Here is a 21,640-nt window from a genome sequence, read left to right as displayed (position 1 = left end):
ATTTGGTCCTGGACTTTTATTTTTGGGGAGGTTTTTGATAGTTTTTTCTATTTCCTCCCTGCTTATTGGTCAATTTAGGTTTTTCCTTCTTTGTGACTTAGTCTAGGAAGATTGTATAGTTTTAGAAATTTATTCATTACTTCTAGATTATTGAATTTGGTGCCATGTAATCTTTCAGAGTATTCTATGATCCTTTGTATATCTGTGATGTCTGTGGTAATTGCTCCTCTTTCATTTCGGATTTTGTTTATATAAGCCCTTTCTCTTTTTTCCTTAGTGCATCTAGCCAGGGGTTTTTTTTTTTTTAATTTTATTGATTTTTTCAAAGAACCAGCTCTTTGTTTTATTAATTTTTTATAGTTTTTTTCTCTATTTCATTTAGTTATGCTCTAATTTTTACTATTTTCTTTCTTCTGATTTGAGTTGCTTTTGTTCTTTTTCTAGTCCCTTCAGATGTGATGTTAGGTTGTTTACTTGGGATCTCTCTTGTTTCTTGATATAAGCCTGTAATGATATAAACATCCCTCTTATTACTGCTTTTGCTGCATCCCAGAAATTTTGACATGTTGTGTTATCATTTTTGTTTGTCTGTATAATCATTTTTGTATTTTTCTGAAGTTAGAAGTGGGGAGGTAGTCAGACAGATTCCCACATGCACCTCACTGGGATCCACCAGGCATGCTCAACAGGGGGTGATGCCCTGCCCATCTGGGGCATTGCTCCGTTGCAACTGGAGCCATTCTAACACCTGAGACAGGGGCCATGGAGCCATCCTCAGTGCCCAGGCCAACTTTGCTCCAATGGAGCCTTGGCTGCAGGAGGGGAAGAGAGAGATAGAGAGGAAGGAGAGAGGGAAGGGTGGAGAAGCAGACAGGTGCTTCTCCTGTGTGTCCTGACCAGGAATTGAACCCAGGATTTCCACACACCAGGCCAACACTCTACTGCTGAGCCAACCAGCCAGGGCTGTCTGTATAATCTTTTGATCCTGCTTTTATTTCTTCTTTGGCCCAGTCTTTTTTTAGAAATATATTGTTTAATTTCTACATTTTTGTGGGTTTCTTTGCTTTCTTTTTGCAGTTGAATTCTAATTTCAAAGCCTTATGGTCACAAAACATGCTTGGTATAAAAAATATGCTTGGTATAATTTCAATATTCCTGAATTTGTTGATATTAGTTTTCTGACCCAACATATGGTTTGTCCTTGAGAATGTTCCATGCACACTAAGAAAGAATGTATAATCTGATGTTCTGGAATGAAATGTCCTCCTGTAAATATCTATTATGTTTATTTGGTCTAATGCTCCATTTAAGGCTATTTCTTTACTAATTTTCTGTTTGGATGATCTATCTAATGCCATCAATGGTGTATTGAGATTTCCCAGTATGATTTTTTTTTTGTCTGCTTCTACTTTTAGATCAATTAATAGATGCCTTATATATTTTGGTGCTCCCTGGTTTGGTGCATATATATTAAGAAGTGTTATGTCTTCTTGATACAATGTCCCCTTTATCATTATGAAATGTTCATCTTTGTCTCTAGTTAACTTTGTTGACTTGAGTCAGCATTGTCAGATGTGAGGATGGCTACACCTGCTTTTCTTTGGGTGAAAGAAAAATATTGCTTGAAGAATAGTTTTTCAATCTTTCACTCTGAGTCTACTTTTGTCCTTGCAGTTTAGATGTGTCTCTTGAAGGCAGCATTGTCACAGAGACAATTATTTCTCAAAGACCACATGGCATGCACTGAGGGATCTAGGGGAGACCACCTCACAATCCCCTATACAGGATTCATGAGATGACCTTGACCCTAGTCCTTACAGGTATTTATTGATATACACAAAAGAGAAGCAGGGACAAGAATGAGGATGTCGAAAAGCAGAGAAGAGAATGAGGAGAAGAAAATGAGGAGGTCAGGAAGGAGAACTTCTTTAGAGCGGATTAAAGAGCAAATGAAGTAGCTCAAATATCCCCACTTATTAATGAATCAGAATTGCTAATTCTATCCTTATTGTGTTGCATTCAGCACAGTACTGTGTTCAGTAGTTTGTCAGTAAAGTCACTGTGGACTTTGCCTCAGGCACTAAACTTTGTCCTTGTTTTATTTTCCTATTCAGGGCCTCTACACAGCACACTGCTGGGTTTTGCTTTTTGATCCAATCTGCTACTCTGTGCCTCTATTGGTGAGTTCCATTCATTTACATTTAGGGTAATTACTGATGCTTGAGGATTTCCTATAGCCATTTTATGTTTTGTTTTCTGGTAGTTATGTGTCTCATTTAGTTCTCTTTTGTGTTTCTGCCAGTTGTTTCTATGTGGTGGTATTCCATACTTATTTCCCTGTTTTTTCTTTTTTTAAGCTGTATGTTTCAGTAGTTGCTTTTTTGTAGATAACTATCATTAGGTTATTAAGAGAAAACTGTCATATGTACAAGAGTCCTTTGTTTTATGAGTGCTTCTGCACTCTATCCTCCTTTGCTACTGAAGATTTTTATCGTCTTCCCTTTTATGTTATTGTTGTCACAGATTATCCTTGTTTTTATTGTGACCTTGTTGGAGCTTTTACTTGTAGTTTTGATTTGTTTTGTGTCTTGTGTCTGGTCAAATAAACCCCTTGAGTATTTCCTGCAGTGGGGTTTTTCTGGTGATAAATTTCCTTAGCTTCTGTATGTCTGTAAAAGTTTTTTATTTCTCCTACATATTTGAAGGATAACTTCGATGGATATAGTATTCTTGGCTTGTAATTCTTATCTTTCAGTACTTTGATGTTTAGGTCCACTATCTTCTGGCATATAGAGTTTCTCTTGAGAAGTCTGATGATAACCTAATGGATTTGCCTTTATATGTTATGTTCTTCCTTTCCCTAACTGCCTTGAGGATTCTTTCATCATTGATTTTTGACAATTTTATTAAGATGTGCCTTGGAGAAGACTATTTGGGTTGACTTGGTGTTCTGTTTGCTTCTTGGATTCAAGGATCTAACTCTTTCCATTGGCTTGGGAAGTTCTCATCTATTACACTGGGGACCAAAATTTTTATTGCATCCACAAAAACACTTGTTCTTACCTAATTCGAGTATGCTGATCTCAAATCTGACATTAGTTTTTCTCTGTAAGCTACAGTTTTTTTGCAATTCAAGATTTTAGGTTTTCATGTTATTGTAAAATTTTCAACATTTAGTTTAACATAATGAAGTAGAATGTCTTCTTGGGTATTATCTTTGTGAAAATCTAATAATATATATTATATAATGCAGTAAATACACTAGTACACTAAAAGATATGATTGCATTAAAATTTGTCTACAATTTCAAAATAGAACATATTAAAACACTTATTTTAATCATAAAATTTGCACAAAACTTATTTAAATTCTATTCAGGCAAAAATTTGCTTTTGTAGCTCTTGCGTTTGTGTACTTGTTGAGGACAATCTCATTTGATGCTCTAGCAGTAGTCTGCTCATCACTAACAGCTCCAAGATTTTTGGGAAACTTATCAAGGTGACTGTTCAGGAAGTGAATCATAATGCTCATGTTACATCCAATGTTGTGGAAAGCCAACAGCATCCTTTGAACCAGAAGTTCATAGTTTTCTGCTTTTTTGTTGCCAAGGAAGTTCTTTGTAACTGCCACAAAAGACTCCATGCTGCTTTCACTTTCTTTTTCATCTTCCCGGCAAATTCTTCATCATGAATGAGAGTTTGAATTTAAGGTCCATCGAATACACTTGCTTTTATCTTCTTGAAAGACAAGGCAGGAAAAGCAGAAATAATATATTGAAAGCATTCACTTTCTCTATTTAAAGCCTGAACAAACTGCTTCATTAAGCCAAGTTTGATGTGAAGTGGGGGGGAAAATGATCCTGTTTCGATTAACTACAGGTTCATTCACAATATTTTGCATCCCTACTTCCAGAACTTCACATTTCAGCCACTCCTTTTGTGTCCAGTGTTTCTCCCGAGCTTGGCTGTCCCACAGACACAGAAAGCAAGAATACTTCATGAAACCTCTCTGTTGTCCTAGCAGGAAATTTACCATTTTAAGATTCACACAAATGATCCAGTTATGCTTCTCATACTTCAGAAAGTTGAGGACGATTTTTATGTCATTATAATCTTCTCACAGATGAGTTGAATAACCAGTTGGAACCACTGCATAAACATTACCGTTGTGTAGGAGAACACATTTCAGACTCTGTTTATAACTGTCAAGAAATAGCCCCCATTCTGTTGGACTGTAAATGGTAACATCTAGCTGGCTGAGAAGACTACTGATGTCATGACAGTAAACAAAGTGTTTGTCTTTGGAAAAAAAGTCCACAAAAATTTGTTCACGTTTCCTGAAATGGGATACTTTAGCTGACTGGTGAAGTACATTCTTTTCTTGAAACCTGGAGGCTAATAACTCAGCTGCTTTTTTTTGATAGGTCCAAATCTCTTACTAAGTCATTCAATTCGGGTTGGCTAAACTGCTGAGGGGTTAATGACTGCTGGGCATCAGAAGAAGACTCTTCAGATTCTACAACCATTTCCTCATGCATCTTATCAAAATATACTTGACCATCATGTTCACTTTCTTTGTCCTTAGAAGAAATAAAACCATTGAAAACTGGAACCAGGAGTGTCTCAGAGTGTGGGATAGGTCATATTGCTGAAGGAATATTAGGATATGCAATCATATGCCTTTTTTTCTTGCCAATGTCCTTTGTATGGATCAGACAGAAATAACAGTCATTGCTGTGGTCCTTAGGTTCACACCAAACCATGGGAATACCAAAAGGCATTCCTTTGCATTTTCCTTTTGTCCAGTCATGAAGCATTTCCTCACAATTATGACACACAATATGAGAAGCCCAATTCTTGTCTTGATCGCCAAGGGGAACTTGAAAATAGGCAATATATGCACATGTCACAAATGATAAAATATTGCGCCTTTGATGTTGAAGTGTGTAACAGCCACATATATAACAGAAGGTGTCAGGACTATTCTTACATTTACACCTACTCGAAGAAGCCATGATTCAATCTTAAAACAAAATAAGAGGGTGTTTTTATCAGATAATAATTTTTTACATTTAAAAACAACTACAATTATGTAAAAGTGATGTTTGTAAAACATTAATTGCCTTGTGGTTATGTTCAATCCAAGAGTCGTTGCCCTTTAACTCCAATTTAAAACCAATGCATACCATTAACTGTAACAAAAAGAAATTAAAATAGCATAAAAACTAGAGCATGCACCAAAAAACAGATTTCAGATTTGGAATCAGCGATGCAGACATATATAGAAAAAGTTCTAAAACCTCATGCAACAGAAAATGAAAAAAAAAATTGTTCCCCAGTGTTATTTGTTTGAATAGGCTCTCCATTCCCTTCTCACTCTCTTCTTCTCCTGATATATCCATTATTCTCACATTGCTCTTTCTGATGGAGTCAGAAAATCCTTGTAGAGCTCTATAATTTTTTTAAAATACTTGTGAGTCTCTCTACCCTTCTCTCTGCAGCATCTCTAGTTGCCTGTCTTTGATGTCACTGGTTCTCTCTATCTGGCTTGTTCTATTAGCTAAACTTGCTACCTCATTTTTTAATTCATTTATTGAGTTCTTCATCTCTGTTTAGTTATTTTTTTAAAGTTTCGATCTCCTTAGTGAAGTACTCATTTTGTTCATAATTTGTTTTTTGAGCTCATTAAATTTTCTATTAGTGTTTTCTTGCATCTCTTTGAGTATTTTCAGAACTTCAATTTTGAATTCTCTATCATTTAATTCCAAGGTTTCCATGTGATTGAGATTGCTTCATGGAGATTTTTCATTTTCCTTCTGAACTACTTGTCTGTTTTGTGTAGCCATGTATTCTATTTCTTCTTTCTTGATGGCACTTGAGAATGGTATTGTTAAGAACTCTAACAAAAAATAACTAAAAAATGAAATACAATATAAAATTGAAAAAATACAATGAATAATATAAAACGTTAAATAATGACAAGTAAAAAAAGAAAAACCATAAGAAACAAAGAGCAAAGACCAAAAGAAATCAAGAACAAACAACTAGAAAAATAATAAAAATATAAAAGTTAAATAAAATAAAATTCAAAAGAGAAAAAAAGGAAAAATACGTTCAGTTTTGAGAGGTGTTTTCTTCCAGTAGGTGTCACTATATTACAAATTTTAGCTCTGTGAATTGCTGTGTGGACTTCCACTAAAATGTTGTTGTCACAAAGATGTAGGTGGAGTTGCAGTTGTTTTGGTGGGTGGGGTGTGTTGTGAGGCTCTTACGGCTTTAGCAATGGTGATCTCAGGCCTCTGGCATTTCTCCTCACATCTCAACAGATCAGGGGGCCAGATGTGAGGCATCTCTTTAGTTGGTTGGGTTTGCAGACCTTTTATTCATTCTTGTGAGCCCAGCTGGGGTTTCTTCACTGTGTTATAGTTATTTAATTTCTTGAAATTTCAAGGGGTAAAATCAGGAGTATCTCTTATGCTGCCAACATTGAACCAACAGCCAGAAGAGATTCATAGGGCAAGGTCTTGCAGAAAGCTTCTGTTATCTTGGGAGATTGGGGCTCCAGCCCAGTAGTCCAGAAAAATATTCTGATTCCTCAACCTGGAAGCTCCTTTTCTGCATTTTTCAAAGTGTCTTATAACACATGTATTACCTTGAACATCAGTGAAGAAAAATATTCAATGAAAATTATAGGCCCTGGTTGGTTAGCTCAGTGGTATAGCATTAGTCCTAGCATGTGCATGTACCAGGTTCAATTTCTGGTCAGGGCACATGGGAGAAGTGACCACCTGCTTCTCCACCCCTTCCACTTCTCTCTCTTCTCTTCCCACAGATGTGGTTCAGTTGATTTGAGTGCATCAGCTGAGCACTGAGGATAGCTCCGTGGAGCCTCTGCCTCAGGTACTAAAAATAGCTTGGTTGCAAGCATGGCCCCAGATGGGTACAGCATCGGCCCCAGACGGGGGTTACTGGGTGGATTCTGGTTGGGGTGCCTGTGGGAGTCTATCTCCCTTCCTCTTACTCAGAAAAAGAAAAATATATATATATAAAATGATAAAAGGGTTGGTCTTTTCCATGAGTAGTATGAAAATGTTTTGATGCTTTTTGTTGATGAGCCTGTAATCCTGTACTAGATTAAAAGAGATATAGTTTATAAAATCTCGAGGGATTTTATAACTGGGTCCTTTCCACTCTGTGCTGACCAGGTCTCACTTGGACTCATGTTCAAGACTGAGCACCACACTTTATCAGACATGTGGGAGTTGTATATTTTTACTATATCTGTTTATGCAGAGAAAAAATGCATTTCTCCTATTGATTGATTTAGTAGAAGTGGTGATCTCAGTCTGACCCAATAAACTAAAAGTTGTCTTTAGGTAACTTACTAGGATGATTCCCTAGGTAAATGTCCAGTCTTTCAGAGCTCTCCTCCTTTCCACACGAGGTGTGAACGAAGGATCACTTTATCCCAGTAGCAGCGGAGAAGGGAACCTTAGTCCACATTGCTCCCCTTGCTGGTCAACATTGCTGGCGTGGGGGCAGCAGAGGGACGTTCTGTCACTGCTGCTGAAGGCTGGGGCTCAGCCTCCATCCTTACTTCTCTGGTCTTGGCTGGGCACTGCTGGTGCTGTGGACCTCTGAGGTTGGCCTGTAATCTCACTGCGGTGACACCTCTGGTGAACTCCTTAGCCAGACTCACAGCCAGCTTCTGGGAATGCAGGAAGACTCTGAGTCCTGGCCACACAGGAAGCAGCCCTACCTAGAGTTAAAACCCAGGCCCTCCCTGCTAAACTGGGTCGCTAACTTATTTATTTCGGGGATGCCTTTATTTCCCTGTGTAATTTTTTTGGGGGGGCGGGGGCAATGCTAAGGAAGAGGGTGTTAGGGGAAAAAAGAAAGGCTGACCGATGTGGTGGGGCAGGGGATTGGGAAGTTGGGACATTGCACAAAACACGAGCTTTCACTTGACAGCCTAGTGCAGTGGCACCTTGACAACACACCATGAGGTACTCCGTGGCTCTGGTCCTCCTCTCCACAGGCCTAACAGCAGGAAGGATGGAGGCTATGGGGGGGGGGGGGTCAGTCCAGGAAATGGCTGAACATTCCCACAGGTCAGATCCCCAACAAGGCCACCAAATTGCTGCCAAGTACCAGGAACACTGCTTACAACTAAAGTCAAGGCAGCCAATGGGAGGCAGTTCTACTCCCGGTGGAGAAATACTGAGTGGACACAGCATGGGGTGCTCTGCCTCTGGCGGCCCTGCTCCACACAGGGCTGGGTGTTAGTCACACAGGGATGCAGAAAGCAGGACTAACAGGAAAATGGCTAGGAAGATGTAACAGAGGCAGGAGGCAGGGTGAGGCTCTGGAGCAGAGGGGGGAGCGTGGCGTGGCCCTGTCCGTGAGAATATGGTGTGCGGTTTGGAGGTTATTGTGGTCGGGGGTGGGCTGGTTAACAGATCCCACATCTGCACACTGAGAATACACCATGTCCCTGACTCCACCCCTTCCGGTCAGTGTGAGGAAGCAGCCTCCGAGTCCCCTCCACTCCACTCCCCATGCCCCTTGGAGCCCGGGCTTGACACTGTACTCCTCCCTGAAACGGAGAGTTCTTCAAAGGGAGAGCAGGGAGGACCTGGAAAGGGGGAGAGAAGACAGTGATAGCTGGAGAAAGAGAAATATGTAAATGAGTTCCAGGAAAACACACCAAGACTGAAACCACAATGACTCATAAAAAGCTAATGCTTGGTTACTGTTGACTTCAGCGTCCCATTTTCCTGATCACCTTAATGCATTTCCTTTCAGTACTAGTCGTTTTCCGACAGGATATTTTGTGGTCCGATTTCCTTGTTCTGCTCTTCAATAACTGAAAGGGCCGCACCCGATGTCCCCTATCTACCCTCATGAGTGTCTTCCATGCGGATGACCCTGGGTTGTGGCTCCCCACCTCTCAAAAGAAGACGCAGAATGAAGGAGAACACGAGTGTCCCCTCTTTGTTAGCATGAGCTCTGTGGAAATAACCCACACAACCAAACAATCGATTTAATTTTATTTCAAAATTGTACAAAATGGCCATAAGCAGCTCTAAAAAACTTTGTCTTCGGACACGTGGAAATTCAGAAGGAACAATAAAACAGATATCATTCACAGTGTAATGGAAAAGCTCTCTCTGAGGCAGAAATTACAACTCCTCTTTCTTCTTCCCTAGTCTTTCGTGATCTCCCTCCCGGAGGGTTCGAATAAAATTGGTAAATCCCAATTCCTGCAGGGAAGGGGAGAGAAAAAGAGAAAAAGGAATTTTAACACCTGGTAGGGACATGCATTCTCTCCCCCCCACCCTTCCCGGACCCTCCCTGCACTCACTCTTCTGGGCAGCAATGCTGGGAGGGGAGCTGGGAGGGTCTGCTTTCCTGCAGAGAAGCCTGGAGTGGTCAAGGAAACACTCCCATCCCGCCCCCCCACCCCCGGAAGCCACCTGGCTCTGGGGACAGGACTTCTGTGACAACACCTTGAGAACCTCTCCCAGCCAGGCCCACCAGACCCCTGCCTTCTCAGCCCCGAAGGGCCGGGCCATTGAGTCCTGTGACTTCCGGAGGCCTCCTGTTGCTGCCCCTCAGTGGCCCTTGCCCTGCCCAACAGCAGAAAGAGCAGAGCTCCTGGCAGATTTCTCTCCGCAACTCACCGTCCGATCACTGTCGTATTTTTCTACAAACTTCCCGTAGTGGTAGTAGTGGAAAGTGGGGTAGCCCTTGATGGCCTCCTGCTGACACAGGTCCTGGTTCTTATCTTTGACACAGTCAACAGCAGCACAGGAGATCTACAGGTGAGGACAGGGAGGTCGGCACAGGGGCCTCCAGTCCGAGAGCTGAGGCCAGACGGACACCGCGCAGCCTGCACTCTGGCCCAGGCCGTGTGCTTCCTGGGACCTTCCCCCAACAGCAGGGAGGGGCTGAGCCAAAGCAGGGGGGCTGATGCTGCCTGTTTTCTATTTCTAAGGCAGATGGGTAAGATCTGCGGACTTAGTTTGGTGTGCCCTCACACTACCTTTTAAAACCGAGTACAGCAGCCCGCCTTGTACCCACAAGTTTCTCATCTATGGCGTCAGCCAACTGCAAATCAAAAATGTTCAAAAAAAAAAAAAAATCCCAGAAAGTTCCAAATAGCGAAACTTGAATTTGCCACATGCCAAGAACTACACTGAACCCACTGGAATGAAGCGATGTGTAGGCACACCCTGCTATAGCCTACATGCCACTATAGGTCATATGCAAATACTACCACATTTTATATAAGGGTTTGAGTATCCTTGAGATTTTGGTATCCAGGGGAGGGGAGGGGGTCCTGGAACCAATCCCCCAAGGATACTGATGGATGACTGTATAATGACCATAAAGGAAATGATGACTTGGAAGCATTTGTAAACACCACAGGTTCTGTGATACTTTCTAGGAGGCCCTATGTGATTCACTCATTTACCAACTAAATACTCCTTAAGCATCTGCTTGGGAGGCAGTGTCATTCCAAGGTTAAGAACAAGAGCTTTGGCCCTGGCCGGTTGGCTCAGTGGTAGAGCGTCGGCCTGGCGTGCAGAAGTCCCGGGTTCGATTCCCGGGCAGGGCACATAGGAGAAGCGCCCATCTGCTTCTCCACCCCTCCCCCTCTCCTTCCTCTCTGTCTCTCTCTTCCCCTCCCGCAGCGAGGCTCCATTGGAGCAAAGATGGCCCGGGTGCGGGGGATGGCTCCTTGGCCTCTGCCCCAGGTGCTGGAGTGGCTCTGGTCGCAACAGAGCGATGCCCCAGAGGGGCAGAGCATCGCCCCCTGGTGGGCAGAGCGTCGCCCCCTGGTGGGCGTGCCGGGTGGATCCCGGTCGGGCGCATGCGGGAGTCTGTCTGACTGTCTCTCCCCGTTTCCAGCTTCAGAAAAACACACACACACACACACACACACACACACACACACACACACACACACACACAAGAACAAGAGCTTTGAAGTCAAGTTTCTTAAGTGCAAACCTTGACTTGGCTGCATTTAAAGACTTAAGGAAAGCTACTTAGCCTCCTGGTTTCTCAGTTCCCACGGACACAGGGTCCTGGCACACGGTTAGTGGTCAGTAAATGTCAGCTGTTGTTATACTCACTTCCACTGGCCCCACACACAAGCTCTGTCCCACTAGGAGCTCGGTGACTGTTCAGATAAAGGGAGCCAGATAAGGAGACAAGTCCAAGGCATGACAGGAGGCAGTCCTGGGTGCTGAGAGCGCCCAGGGGAGTGAAGCAAAGCCACGCTGCACAGTTTGCATCTGAGCCAAGCTTGAAGCAGGAAGCAAAGAAAATTCCAGCCAGAGAGGCACATTCCAGAAACTGGAAAAAGAGTTCAGCATGACCAAAGCAAACAGTTTTTGGTCAGAAAGAGGTTCCTAAATTGGCCATTGGCCTCTTCTTGCCCATCTTACAAGTTCCACATGCTGGGTAGCGCTTCCTTATTATTTATTGTTCTGTCAAAATATGTAAAAGGGTATAAATCGGATGCACAGTACCTTCTCCCTATTCAGGATCACAAAGCAGGGAAGGAGGGGAGAGGGTCCGTCCAGTAATGGCAACATGCAATAGAAAAACATCACAGAGGAGGGGGACTGATTCTGAGGAGGGGCAGCATTTATCAAAGTCCTGCTATGTGTTCTAGATGCTAGGGGTACAAAGTGACCCTGACGAAGTTCAGTCACCGAGTGACTGCCATTCTTACTGCTCAGAGACACGTAATAAGTGACATCTTACAGCCCATTGATTGCTCTCAAAAATTAAAATAGGGTGGTGCAATAGACAACAGCCAGAGGGCTGCTCTCACCAGGATGGCCAAGGAGGCCTTTCTGAGGAGATCACGTCTGATCCGAGCCCTGGGTGATGAATGGACAGCCAGCTGCGTGATGAGCACCCAACCAGAAGACCAGTCCATGCCGGGATCCGAGAGAAGAATGAGCACGGGGGTGTCTGAGAGCCAAGCCCACTAAGGAACTTAGGCTGAACTACTGACTAGCTATGACTCATAGAGTTCTTTGGCTGCTGCTTACTTACATTGGAATGGAGGAGGACCCTTTCCAGGCAGAGAACCCTGCAGGTCACCAACAGTTTACTGGTCACTGACCTTGTGTCCAGGTGAACAGGGCACTCTGTGCACAGCAGGACTATGGTCAGAGGAAAGAGTGAGGTACGGCCTGCACTCTGGTCACCACACCTGCCCTCCCGCTGCCGTTCCCCCCGTCAGCTGTAACGCTCTCTCTACAGTACGACTTTGTGGAACAGTGTGTAAACTTGCTGCACACAGTCCACAGCTGGCTCTCAGTCCTGTTCTATTTGGCTCACACAGAATTAAAGAAAAATCATCTGAATTAGCTGCCAACCTAGAAAAAGAGCCAGAAGATTTTTATATGAAAGTTTGGCTTGCCAGCTTCTCTTTAAAGCAAGATTTGATGGCACTTGTCCTGTGTTCCCACATGCAACACCGGGTTGGAGCCGAGGGCGGTGTCTTCTCAGGCAGGGTCAACCTGCCCTTCCCTGGCACCACAGGGACCTGACCCACCAGACCCTGCAGCCTCAGAGAGGCCCAGCTAACTCTCTAAAGTACTCTGAAATATTTAGAAACTGCTCTGGCCATCCTTCGGGTTCCGTTTCTCCAGGCAGGTGGGAAAGGGCCCGGCCCGGGGAGACCTGCACACCGGGCAGCTGTCTGCATGCAGCCCTCGGCCAGGAGCCAGTGTTCCTGGGCTACGCTGGGACCGTGTTTGATGAGCGCTGCTCCAGGCAGGTGGGGAAGGGCCCGGCCCGGGGAGACCTGCACACCGGGCAGCTGTCTGCATGCAGCCCTCGGCCAGGAGCCCGTGTTCCTGGGTTATGCTGGGACCGTGTTTGATGACCGCTGCTCCAGGCTGCTGCTCTCCCTGCACCCGCTTTAAGTTATAAATTTAATTTGTATACATGCCCTGGAGCTGTGGGAAATGTAGTGTATGATTTTATAAATCTACTAAATTAAAAATGTGCACTTATTCTGAATCACTGAAACCACCCACCAGCTGCACACAAAGGGCTCCTTCTAGGTGTGAAGGCTCCTCCATGCTGTTTCCGCGAGAGAAGAGACAGGCGTGGCCCTCCCTGGAGGAAGTGGCACGGGCTCTTCGGAAAGAAGGCAGCAAATAAATGTTTCTCGTCTCTCCCAGTTTCAACTGTCCGAGTGCCTGACCCCTTCACGCCCACTCAAGATTTGCACTGAACTCACCTCTGACTTCTAGACCTGTCCCGTCTAGGTAGGTGGCTGTCAGTGCCTGTTATGTCCCCTCGGCCCAGCACCTGCCACCAGCACCAGCAACTCTTGGTTGCAGAGAGCTAGAAGTAAGGCTAGCAGTGGGCAGGGCTTCAGGACGTTTCCCCTAGTCAAGGTCTCCAGGGACAGCCTAGGTGCCCACAAGGTCCTCATTAATGCCCCTGCTCTGGTCCCTTCCCTGTCTGCTTTCCCTTCCTCTATCTCCTCCCTTGGCAGCTTCCTGAGACCACCTCCCAAATAAACCCCTGTGGTCAAGTCACAGACCCCCACTGACTTCTGGGAGAACTCAGACAGTGCCTCTTTATTCGATTCTGACGCTCCCCTTTCCAGCCCAGTAACTTTGGGCTAGTCATTGAACCTAAGACTCAATCTTTGAAAGGGAAAGTAATAATACCTAGCTGATTAAGCTACTGTGAGGATAACATGACATAATGCTTTCAAAGTATTAATGGGAGAGGGACTTACAAAGAATATTAAACAGGTGACTGCTCCTTCATTCAATCAACATTTAGAGGTCTCAGGAGTAAAGACTGTGGGGAACTTGGACAAATGAGGTCCCTGTCCTCAGGGAGTTTCCCTCCTGACAGGCAGGCCGCTTTGTAAGCATGGGTGTGTGTGTGGGGGGGGGGGGGGAGGGCTATATACAACACAGCCAGAGTTACAGCAGCTCTGGGCCAACCTCCGAGGAAGGGATGGGATGACCTTCATACCCGGCCCTGAGCTGCACTGCAGGCCTTCCTCCACCCTCAGGCTGGGCACATGCCGATGTGCAGTGAGATGAGCCCCACCTTGCAGCCCAGTGGTCCCCTGACCCCTGTCCACCAACCTTCCACCTTGGATCCTTGTCCTCCACGGCCCCTTCCCCAGTGCCACCCATCCCTGCACTAACAGTGTGCGGCCCTTTCTCCACTCAGCACGTCAACCGCTGAGTCTCCCAGTAAGCTCCTGGGAGGGAGCGGAGGCTCCCAGCTAAAACATGAGCTGCCTCGCACAGCTTTATTGATTCAGTAAAATAAATCTCGGCAGGAGCTAACATTGACTTTGGCTATGAAAATGAAAGTGAGCAAACAACTGCCTATTATTTGGGGGAGGAATAAGGACCGGTTTCTGGGTGGGAAAAAAACACAGCTCTGGCTAAGAGATGAGATGTCAGGAGACTCATTCTGGCTGCAGTAAACCACTGGGCATTCGCAGCTCCTCTCTAGGCTTTGATCCCTCGCAAGCGGAAGGAGAGAGCCGGACAGGCCAGTGGTTGCCAACACCAGCCTATGGCCAGCACTAGAGCCAGCTTGTACAAATAACAATTCCTGGAACCACCCCTAGAGTCTGCTTTGAAAGCTGTAGGGCGGTGTCCAGCAATGTGGCACCGGTGATGTTAGTCCTCCAGGCCAGAGAGATAGACGTTTCCCTGGGGTTACTGAGAGCCACCTCCAGGAACCACCCCAGCTGCTGGGGACAGAGAAATTGGGATGCCTCTGAAAACGAGGGTTATCCTTGGCTTAGAATAAAGGAAGTTGGAAGGAGAGACAGAGAGAATGACCCCAGGAAAAGGCCAGCAACATTACTGGCCCAAGCAAAGACGTACCAATGTCTCAGCTAAGGGAAGGGCGGTCACCATGGAGCTTCCGTGCATCAGTTGAGGAAACGCGGGAAGGAAAGCTGAGCCTGTGGCTGCCTGCTGTGGGCACAGCCAGCCTGGCCTTGCTAGGATTGATGTGATGCCTTCACAGGCCCTGGAGTCATGAAGATCTATGCAGCCAGGGGTGCAGGCAGACGCCACACCTCTGCCACTCTTCCATCTGTCCAAAGCATGGGTGTTGGGTGGCATGCCTCCCCATGCCACCCAGCACCCAGAGTGTGAGGCAGTCCTCCAGGGACTGGCAGCCCGGGCTGCGCTGGACCTCCCTGCAGCCCCCCCGACAAATGCACAGGCTGGGTGGTGAGGGAGACGGCAGTGGGGAAGCTCCTTCCTGCCGCATCCCTCTCAATGCAGGCCAAGTGGCAAGAGGAGGAGAAAAATGGTTCTGGTCCTTATATCCCTCCTGGGGGAGGTTGAGGGGTACCTTCAAGAGGATAGCTATAGTTTGTAGTTGATGAGGGGACTCTTTGGGTCCAGGACAGGGTTCTAGGGTCTGAGTCCCCACTGTCCCCACTCTCCACACATGTGCCAGTGCCCTAGCCTGACTTCCTCTCACTTGCTGTCCCTGTGGGCTCTCTCCACCCCATCTCATTACTGCCATTGCTGTGGGACTTACTCAAGGTGACCCTGGCATGGTCCAGCCAGCCCCTGCATCGCCTGAGGAGTCCTCCCAGGAAAATGAGATGCATATGATTTTGGGTTGGGTGTGTGTGTGCATTTCTGGTGTCTGCCAGGGGACAGGTTCCTATGGCATTGAGTCAGGCTGGACATGGTCTTCATGTTCACCTAAACCAGCACCCCAGCTTTACAGTGTAGGGAACTCACGGCCTAGGGAGTTGATGTGACTTCTCCCAGCTGACACAGGTTAACAGCAGCTAAGCTGCCCCAGTCCGAGAGTCCCGGGGTCTCCTGGCCACACAGCCCCTTGGCTGGAGCCACACTCTGCCCTCACCAAGTGGCAGCTTGCACCGCCCCAGCTGCTGGAGTTGCCGGGGCGCGTGCCCGGGGCCCCACTCTCTGCTTGCTAATCCAATCTGCAGGTCCAGCTTATTCATTTTATGCTTCATCAGGCGCCGCTGCCGGAGCCTTTCACTTACCAGGCTCCATAGACACAGCTTGCTCCTCTACCTTGGCTGCTTGCAGTCAACTTTTGTTGGATTTTTTTATTTGTACTTTTGATTATATAAGTAACGCATGACGACAAATTCTACTGTAAAAAGGTTCAAGCTCTAAAAAAAATAAACAGATGACTCCTCTACCACCTCCCTCCTCCAGAGAAGGGCTGCAAAGAATCAGTGTGTCCCTTTGGGTGATTGTGCAGCATAAATGCAGCCTACTCTATCCTGCCTTGTGAAAATAGAAAGTCCTTGTCCCCAGGAATCCCCTGTCTCGGCAGACCCGATTTCGGAAGAGGACTGAGGCCTAAGCTAAGAGCTGTCCCCAGCAGCTGCCAGTTTCACTTAAGATTATGAAAATAACTGACCCTAACAAAATCACAGTTTCAGTCAGATTGTAAAAATAACTAACTAGACATGAATCGTGATAGTTTCTGTAAATTCTAACTGCAGGTGGGAAGGAACCTTCCATCCCCAAGGGACAAAGGAATCACTGTGAGAATGTCCACCAGGCCGATGGAGAAGTCTAACCAGATGCCAGCAACCTGTGCCCACCATTCCCCTATATAACAGCACCCACATTCCCCTATAGAACCTGCACCCACCATTCCCCTGTAGAACTTGCACCCACCATTCCCCTATAGAACCTGCACCCACCACTCCCCTATATAACTGCACCCACCATTCCCCTATAGAACCTGTGCCCACCATCCCCTATAGAACCTGCACCCACCACTCCCCTATATAACTGCACCCACCATCCCCCTATATAACCTGTGCCCACCATCCCCCTATATAACTTGTGCCCACCATCCCCCTATATAACCTGTGCCCACCATCCCCCTATATAACCTGTGCCCACCATCCCCCTATATAACTGCACCCATCCCCCTATATAACTACACCCATCCCCCTATATAACCTGTGCCCACCATCCCCCTATATAACTGCACCCATCCCCCTATATAACTACACCCATCCCCCTATATAACCTGTGCCCACCATCCCCCTATATAACCTGTGCCCACCATCCCCCTATATAACTTGTGCCCACCATCCCCCTATATAACCTGTGCTCCCCCTATATAGCCTTTCTCACACCTTTGCTCAGGGAGGTTGTCCTTAAGACATGACCTCCCGCAGCTCAAACAAGCCTCAAACAAATATCCTTTTCGATCAGTTTTGATCCCCTGCGACTTCTCTCGAGCCGTTCCCAGCAGAAAGGAGGAAGGTGCGGGAACTGGTGACCGGGCTTAGCTGGGGGCAGGGCAAGAGATGAAGAGGGTAGTCTTACCTTTCGGTCATCTTTGAAGACGTCGGCAGTGGCAGTGAAGTGGGGAATGACCTTCTTACAGTGCGGGCACCCTGCGTGAGAGGAGAGGACGCTGTGCTCGAGGAACGGCTGCAGGGCCAGGAGCCCCTCCTGGGGCCTCCAGAGAGGCTTTTCCAGGAGCTTCTCTCCACCCAACAGCCTGTGGGGTCCACCCGACTCCTGCCAACTGCACGCCCCACCGGCAGGGCCCACGCATCAACCCCACTCCTCAAACCAGCGTCCCACGTGTCTGCTGTCGGCGTGAGGGCTGTGTCGTCCTGCACAAGCGGAGGCCCAGGAGTGGAGTGGCTCCACCCCACACGCAGACTACGGCTGACAGTTACCTTCCCCAGAGAGCTACCCTCAGGGCTGGGGGGGCCCGGTGTAGAGGAAGTTTCGGGCTCAGAAAAGGTGGATGTGTGCTCAGGATTCTCTAAGCCTGTTACAAAACCCTCTTCTCTTGCTCAGTGGCAATGGCAGACCTCTCCACTTCATGACGGAGGAAGCAGGACTGGGAAAGATGGGGGGAGCAGGAGCAACCATGCTGCCTGAGCCCCCGCTACTCATGCTTCAGGACTAACTTCCATATCGCCAGCAACCACGACCCTCAGCCCAGACCGAGCCGCCGAGCCAGGCCCCGGTCCTCCACTGTGCTTCCACCCTCTGTTCTACCACCCACCTGAACCTCGGACCCAGGAACGAGAAAGCCCAGGTCCAGTGAGAGGAGGACGAGCTGACGTTCCCAGGGACTAGGCTGCCGAGGGAGGGAGAGGCCCCTCAGCATGGACAGGGAGGGAGAGGCCCATCGGCGTGGACAGGGAGGGAGAGGCCCATCAGCATGGACAGGGAGGGAGAGGCCCATCAGCATGGACAGGGAGGGAGAGGCCCATCAGCGTGGACAGGGAGGGAGAGGCCCATCGGCGTGGACAGGGAGGGAGAGGCCCCTCAGCGTGGACAGGGAGGGAGAGGCCCATCGGCGTGGACAGGGAGGGAGAGGACAGGGAGGGAGAGGCCCATCAGCATGGACAGGGAGGGAGAGGACAGGGAGGGAGAGGCCCATCAGCATGGACAGGGAGGGAGAGGCCCATCGGCGTGGACAGGGAGGGAGAGGACAGGGAGGGAGAGGCCCATCAGCATGGACAGGGAGGGAGAGGCCCATCAGCGTGGACAGGGAGGGAGAGGCCCATCAGCGTGGACAGGGAGGGAGAGGCCCATCGGCGTGGACAGGGAGGGAGAGGCCCATCAGCGTGGACAGGGAGGGAGAGGACAGGGAGGGAGAGGCCCATCAGCGTGGACAGGGAGGGAGAGGACAGGGAGGGAGAGGCCCATCGGCGTGGACAGGGAGGGAGAGGCCCATCGGCGTGGACAGGGAGGGAGAGGCCCATCAGCGTGGACAGGGAGGGAGAGGACAGGGAGGGAGAGGCCCATCAGCATGGACAGGGAGGGAGAGGCCCATCAGCGTGGACAGGGAGGGAGAGGCCCATCAGCATGGACAGGGAGGGAGAGGCCCATCAGCGTGGACAGGGAGGGAGAGGCCCATCGGCGTGGACAGGGAGGGAGAGGCCCATCAGCATGGACAGGGAGGGAGAGGCCCCTCAGCGTGGACAGGGAGGGAGAGGCCCATCAGCGTGGACAGGGAGGGAGAGGCCCCTCAGCGTGGACAGGGAGGGAGAGGCCCATCAGCGTGGACAGGGAGGGAGAGGCCCATCAGCGTGGACAGGGAGGGAGAGGCCCCTCAGCGTGGACAGGGAGGGAGAGGCCCATCAGCGTGGACAGGGAGGGAGAGGCCCCTCAGCGTGGACAGGGAGGGAGAGGCCCCTCAGCGTGGACAGGGAGGGAGAGGCCCATCAGCGTGGACAAGGACCTGTGACTCCGGAGCCCTGGGTGGGACAGTGGTGTGCATGCCACCCAGTCTCTTTTGCTCTCTGTCCCACCCTCAGGCTGTGGGGACAGCGCCTTGGACTGGCACCTGTGTGGGGCCACTTCCTCCTGTCCCAGGGAACCCAGGGCAGCATCCACTGAGGAGAGAGCCGGGCAGCGACAGGCTGCGCTGGCCCGGAACCACTCTTGTGGCACTTCCCTCAGCGTCAGTGGCGCAAAGCCCAAGCCCGCCTCCTCCCGCAACCATTCCCCGGACACTGAACACACCGCTGAGAGAGCAGAGCTGAATTCAGGGCAGGATTTCCCTGACGGCCGGCAATTAATTCTCATCAAAACACAGGTGGGAGAGGCCAGATGCCCTGTGGGGAGAGCTCCAGCCAGCTCCCTGCCAAACAGCCCTCCCTCCACCTAGGAAAAGCCAAGGCGCAGAATGGCTTTGCTCATCTGCTTTCTCTCTTTCAAAAATAAGATAATAATGATTGGCATTTCAAAGGGTTTTGTGAAACCAAATTAAGACTAAGCTACAACTTCAATCTGAAGTCAGCATTTGAATGGGTTTCTGAGATGGCAGGACCACCCACACGGCCTGGGTGGTGGGCCAGGCAGCTGGCCCCGCACAGCGTGGACGGAGATGGAGGGGCTTAGAGGGCTCTCCATCGTCTGGCCCAGGAGCGGAGAGGAGAGCTGGGCGGGCTGTGGGTTACATTCGAACTAAACGAGACAAAGTGTCTAGCACAGCCTAACTCACACAGATCCTAACAGATGTTTTTAAATTGCCTTAATGACAGTTACAAGAACACACCACTAACGTGACCTAACAGACGGGAGAATAGCTCAAATTCATGAAAGTTTCATCCTATGAAGAAATAACTACAATTTTCAAAACATTTTAGAGCACAACGTATGTGCTCGTTGACAAGGCTCATCAAAGTATGTTTTAGGTCACCTAGGTTCCTCGTGAGTGGCACGGATGTTTACTAATAGTATCCTCAGAAATAATAGTATCCTCAGAAGAGCTACCCTCTTCCCCCCAAATCTGGTATCACTAACTTTCTTTCTAATCTCTTGGCTTACTGAAGGTATAAAGGTAACTGTCAGCCTAGTGCAAGCTCCTATTACAATCAATTTAAAGTACTTAGGTCTCAGATTAATGGCCTCCTGTTGCATCTATTTTTTCATTATCCAGAAGAAAGAGCACAGCGAGTGAATAACTGGAGGAGAGGCTGTTTTAGAAAGGGCATCGTGATGCTACCAAGAGGTGCCAGTTGGGCCAGAGAGGCATCGTTTTTCAAGTTGGACTCTTTAATGAAAGGCGCCACTTCTGTATAGCAGGAAACAAAGAAGTTTCCCAGGGCGAGGAGAGAGAAACAAGGACTCAGGATAGGACAGAAAATTCCACTTTCAGAGACTCCGAGGGGCAGTCACCGGCCAGACCTTGCAGCACCCCGTGGGGCTGGGCACAGGGGAGAACAACGCACCAGCAGGAGGAAGGGGCGGGCGGAGGGCGGCAGAGGCGCAGGGGCAGGTGATACGGGAACCTTCCAGCACCCAGTGGGGCTGGGCACAGGGGAGAACAACGCACCAGCAGGAGGAAGGGGCGGGCGGAGGGCGGCAGAGGGGCGGGGCAGGTGATACGGGAAGGACGCAGAGGTCAGCTGTGGCTTCTTCTTTTATGTCTACCTTTATCAGGAGTTCAACCTTTCTGTAGTAGTCTTTGCATATACATGGTATACATGATCTACTATATCTATTATAAATAAGTATTTATTATTTTTATGATTAAAAACATTTTTAAAGATATGTCTTTGGATAGTTCCCTGCTCCTCAGTACTGTATAACCCACTGATTAATATATCTTAGGAGTGTGGAGCAGGGTTCAGAGACAGGAGAGTGCAGGAGGTAGATGGGACAGAGGCACCAAGCCCTTTGCCAGAAGTTGAGTTGCTCAGTGACTCACCCTACATTGAAAGTTGTCTCTCACCAGGGCAGACTGCGGGGTCCCTGTGGCCTGGCAGGGACCCATGCCTCCTTCCCTTGTCCTGTGTCCAGGACACCGTCTAGCACACCCTGGTATTTGAGGAAAGTCCTTAGCAGCCCAGCAAGGGTCCCTACCCCAGGGTCAGGGATTAGTCCGGGCTTTCTAAATTCCACCCAGCAGCTGGTCAAGGACTCCTACTTCTACAGCCAGGTTGTCAGTGCTGCTGAGAAAGCCCTGACTCTATGAATTGAATGTGTGAACAAACAGCTCTGTCCCTAACTTGCTGCTAGGCATACTCCCCAGGCAGAGGACGGCAAGAAAAGCTCTTAAGGACCTGAGAGAGCAGAGCCCCCCAGCAGGACGTGTCAGTCGCCTGAGGGCCGGGTCTGAGGCTGGGG

At 48.2% G+C, this 21,640-nt stretch overlaps 1 protein-coding gene across 1 annotated transcript in view; it reads right to left on the bottom strand.

Annotated features, from left to right (window-relative positions):
- Nucleotides 1–9,032: 9,032 nt before the first annotated feature.
- Nucleotides 9,033–21,640, bottom strand: part of PDIA5 (protein disulfide isomerase family A member 5) — a 90,323-nt gene continuing 77,715 nt past the window's right edge. Inside the window, exons 15-17 of the mRNA XM_066346953.1 lie at nucleotides 17,366–17,436; nucleotides 9,683–9,817; nucleotides 9,033–9,262 (exon numbers count right to left, since the gene is read on the bottom strand). Of these exons, the coding sequence (XP_066203050.1) occupies nucleotides 9,182–9,262; nucleotides 9,683–9,817; nucleotides 17,366–17,436 (287 nt within the window). The 3' untranslated portion in view covers nucleotides 9,033–9,181. The remainder of the gene's footprint in view (nucleotides 9,263–9,682; nucleotides 9,818–17,365; nucleotides 17,437–21,640) is intronic.

Source organism: Saccopteryx leptura, chromosome 8, assembly GCF_036850995.1.
Source record: "Saccopteryx leptura isolate mSacLep1 chromosome 8, mSacLep1_pri_phased_curated, whole genome shotgun sequence".
Classification (NCBI taxonomy): Eukaryota; Metazoa; Chordata; class Mammalia; order Chiroptera; family Emballonuridae; genus Saccopteryx; species Saccopteryx leptura.
This window is presented reverse-complemented; position numbering and strand designations above follow the sequence as displayed.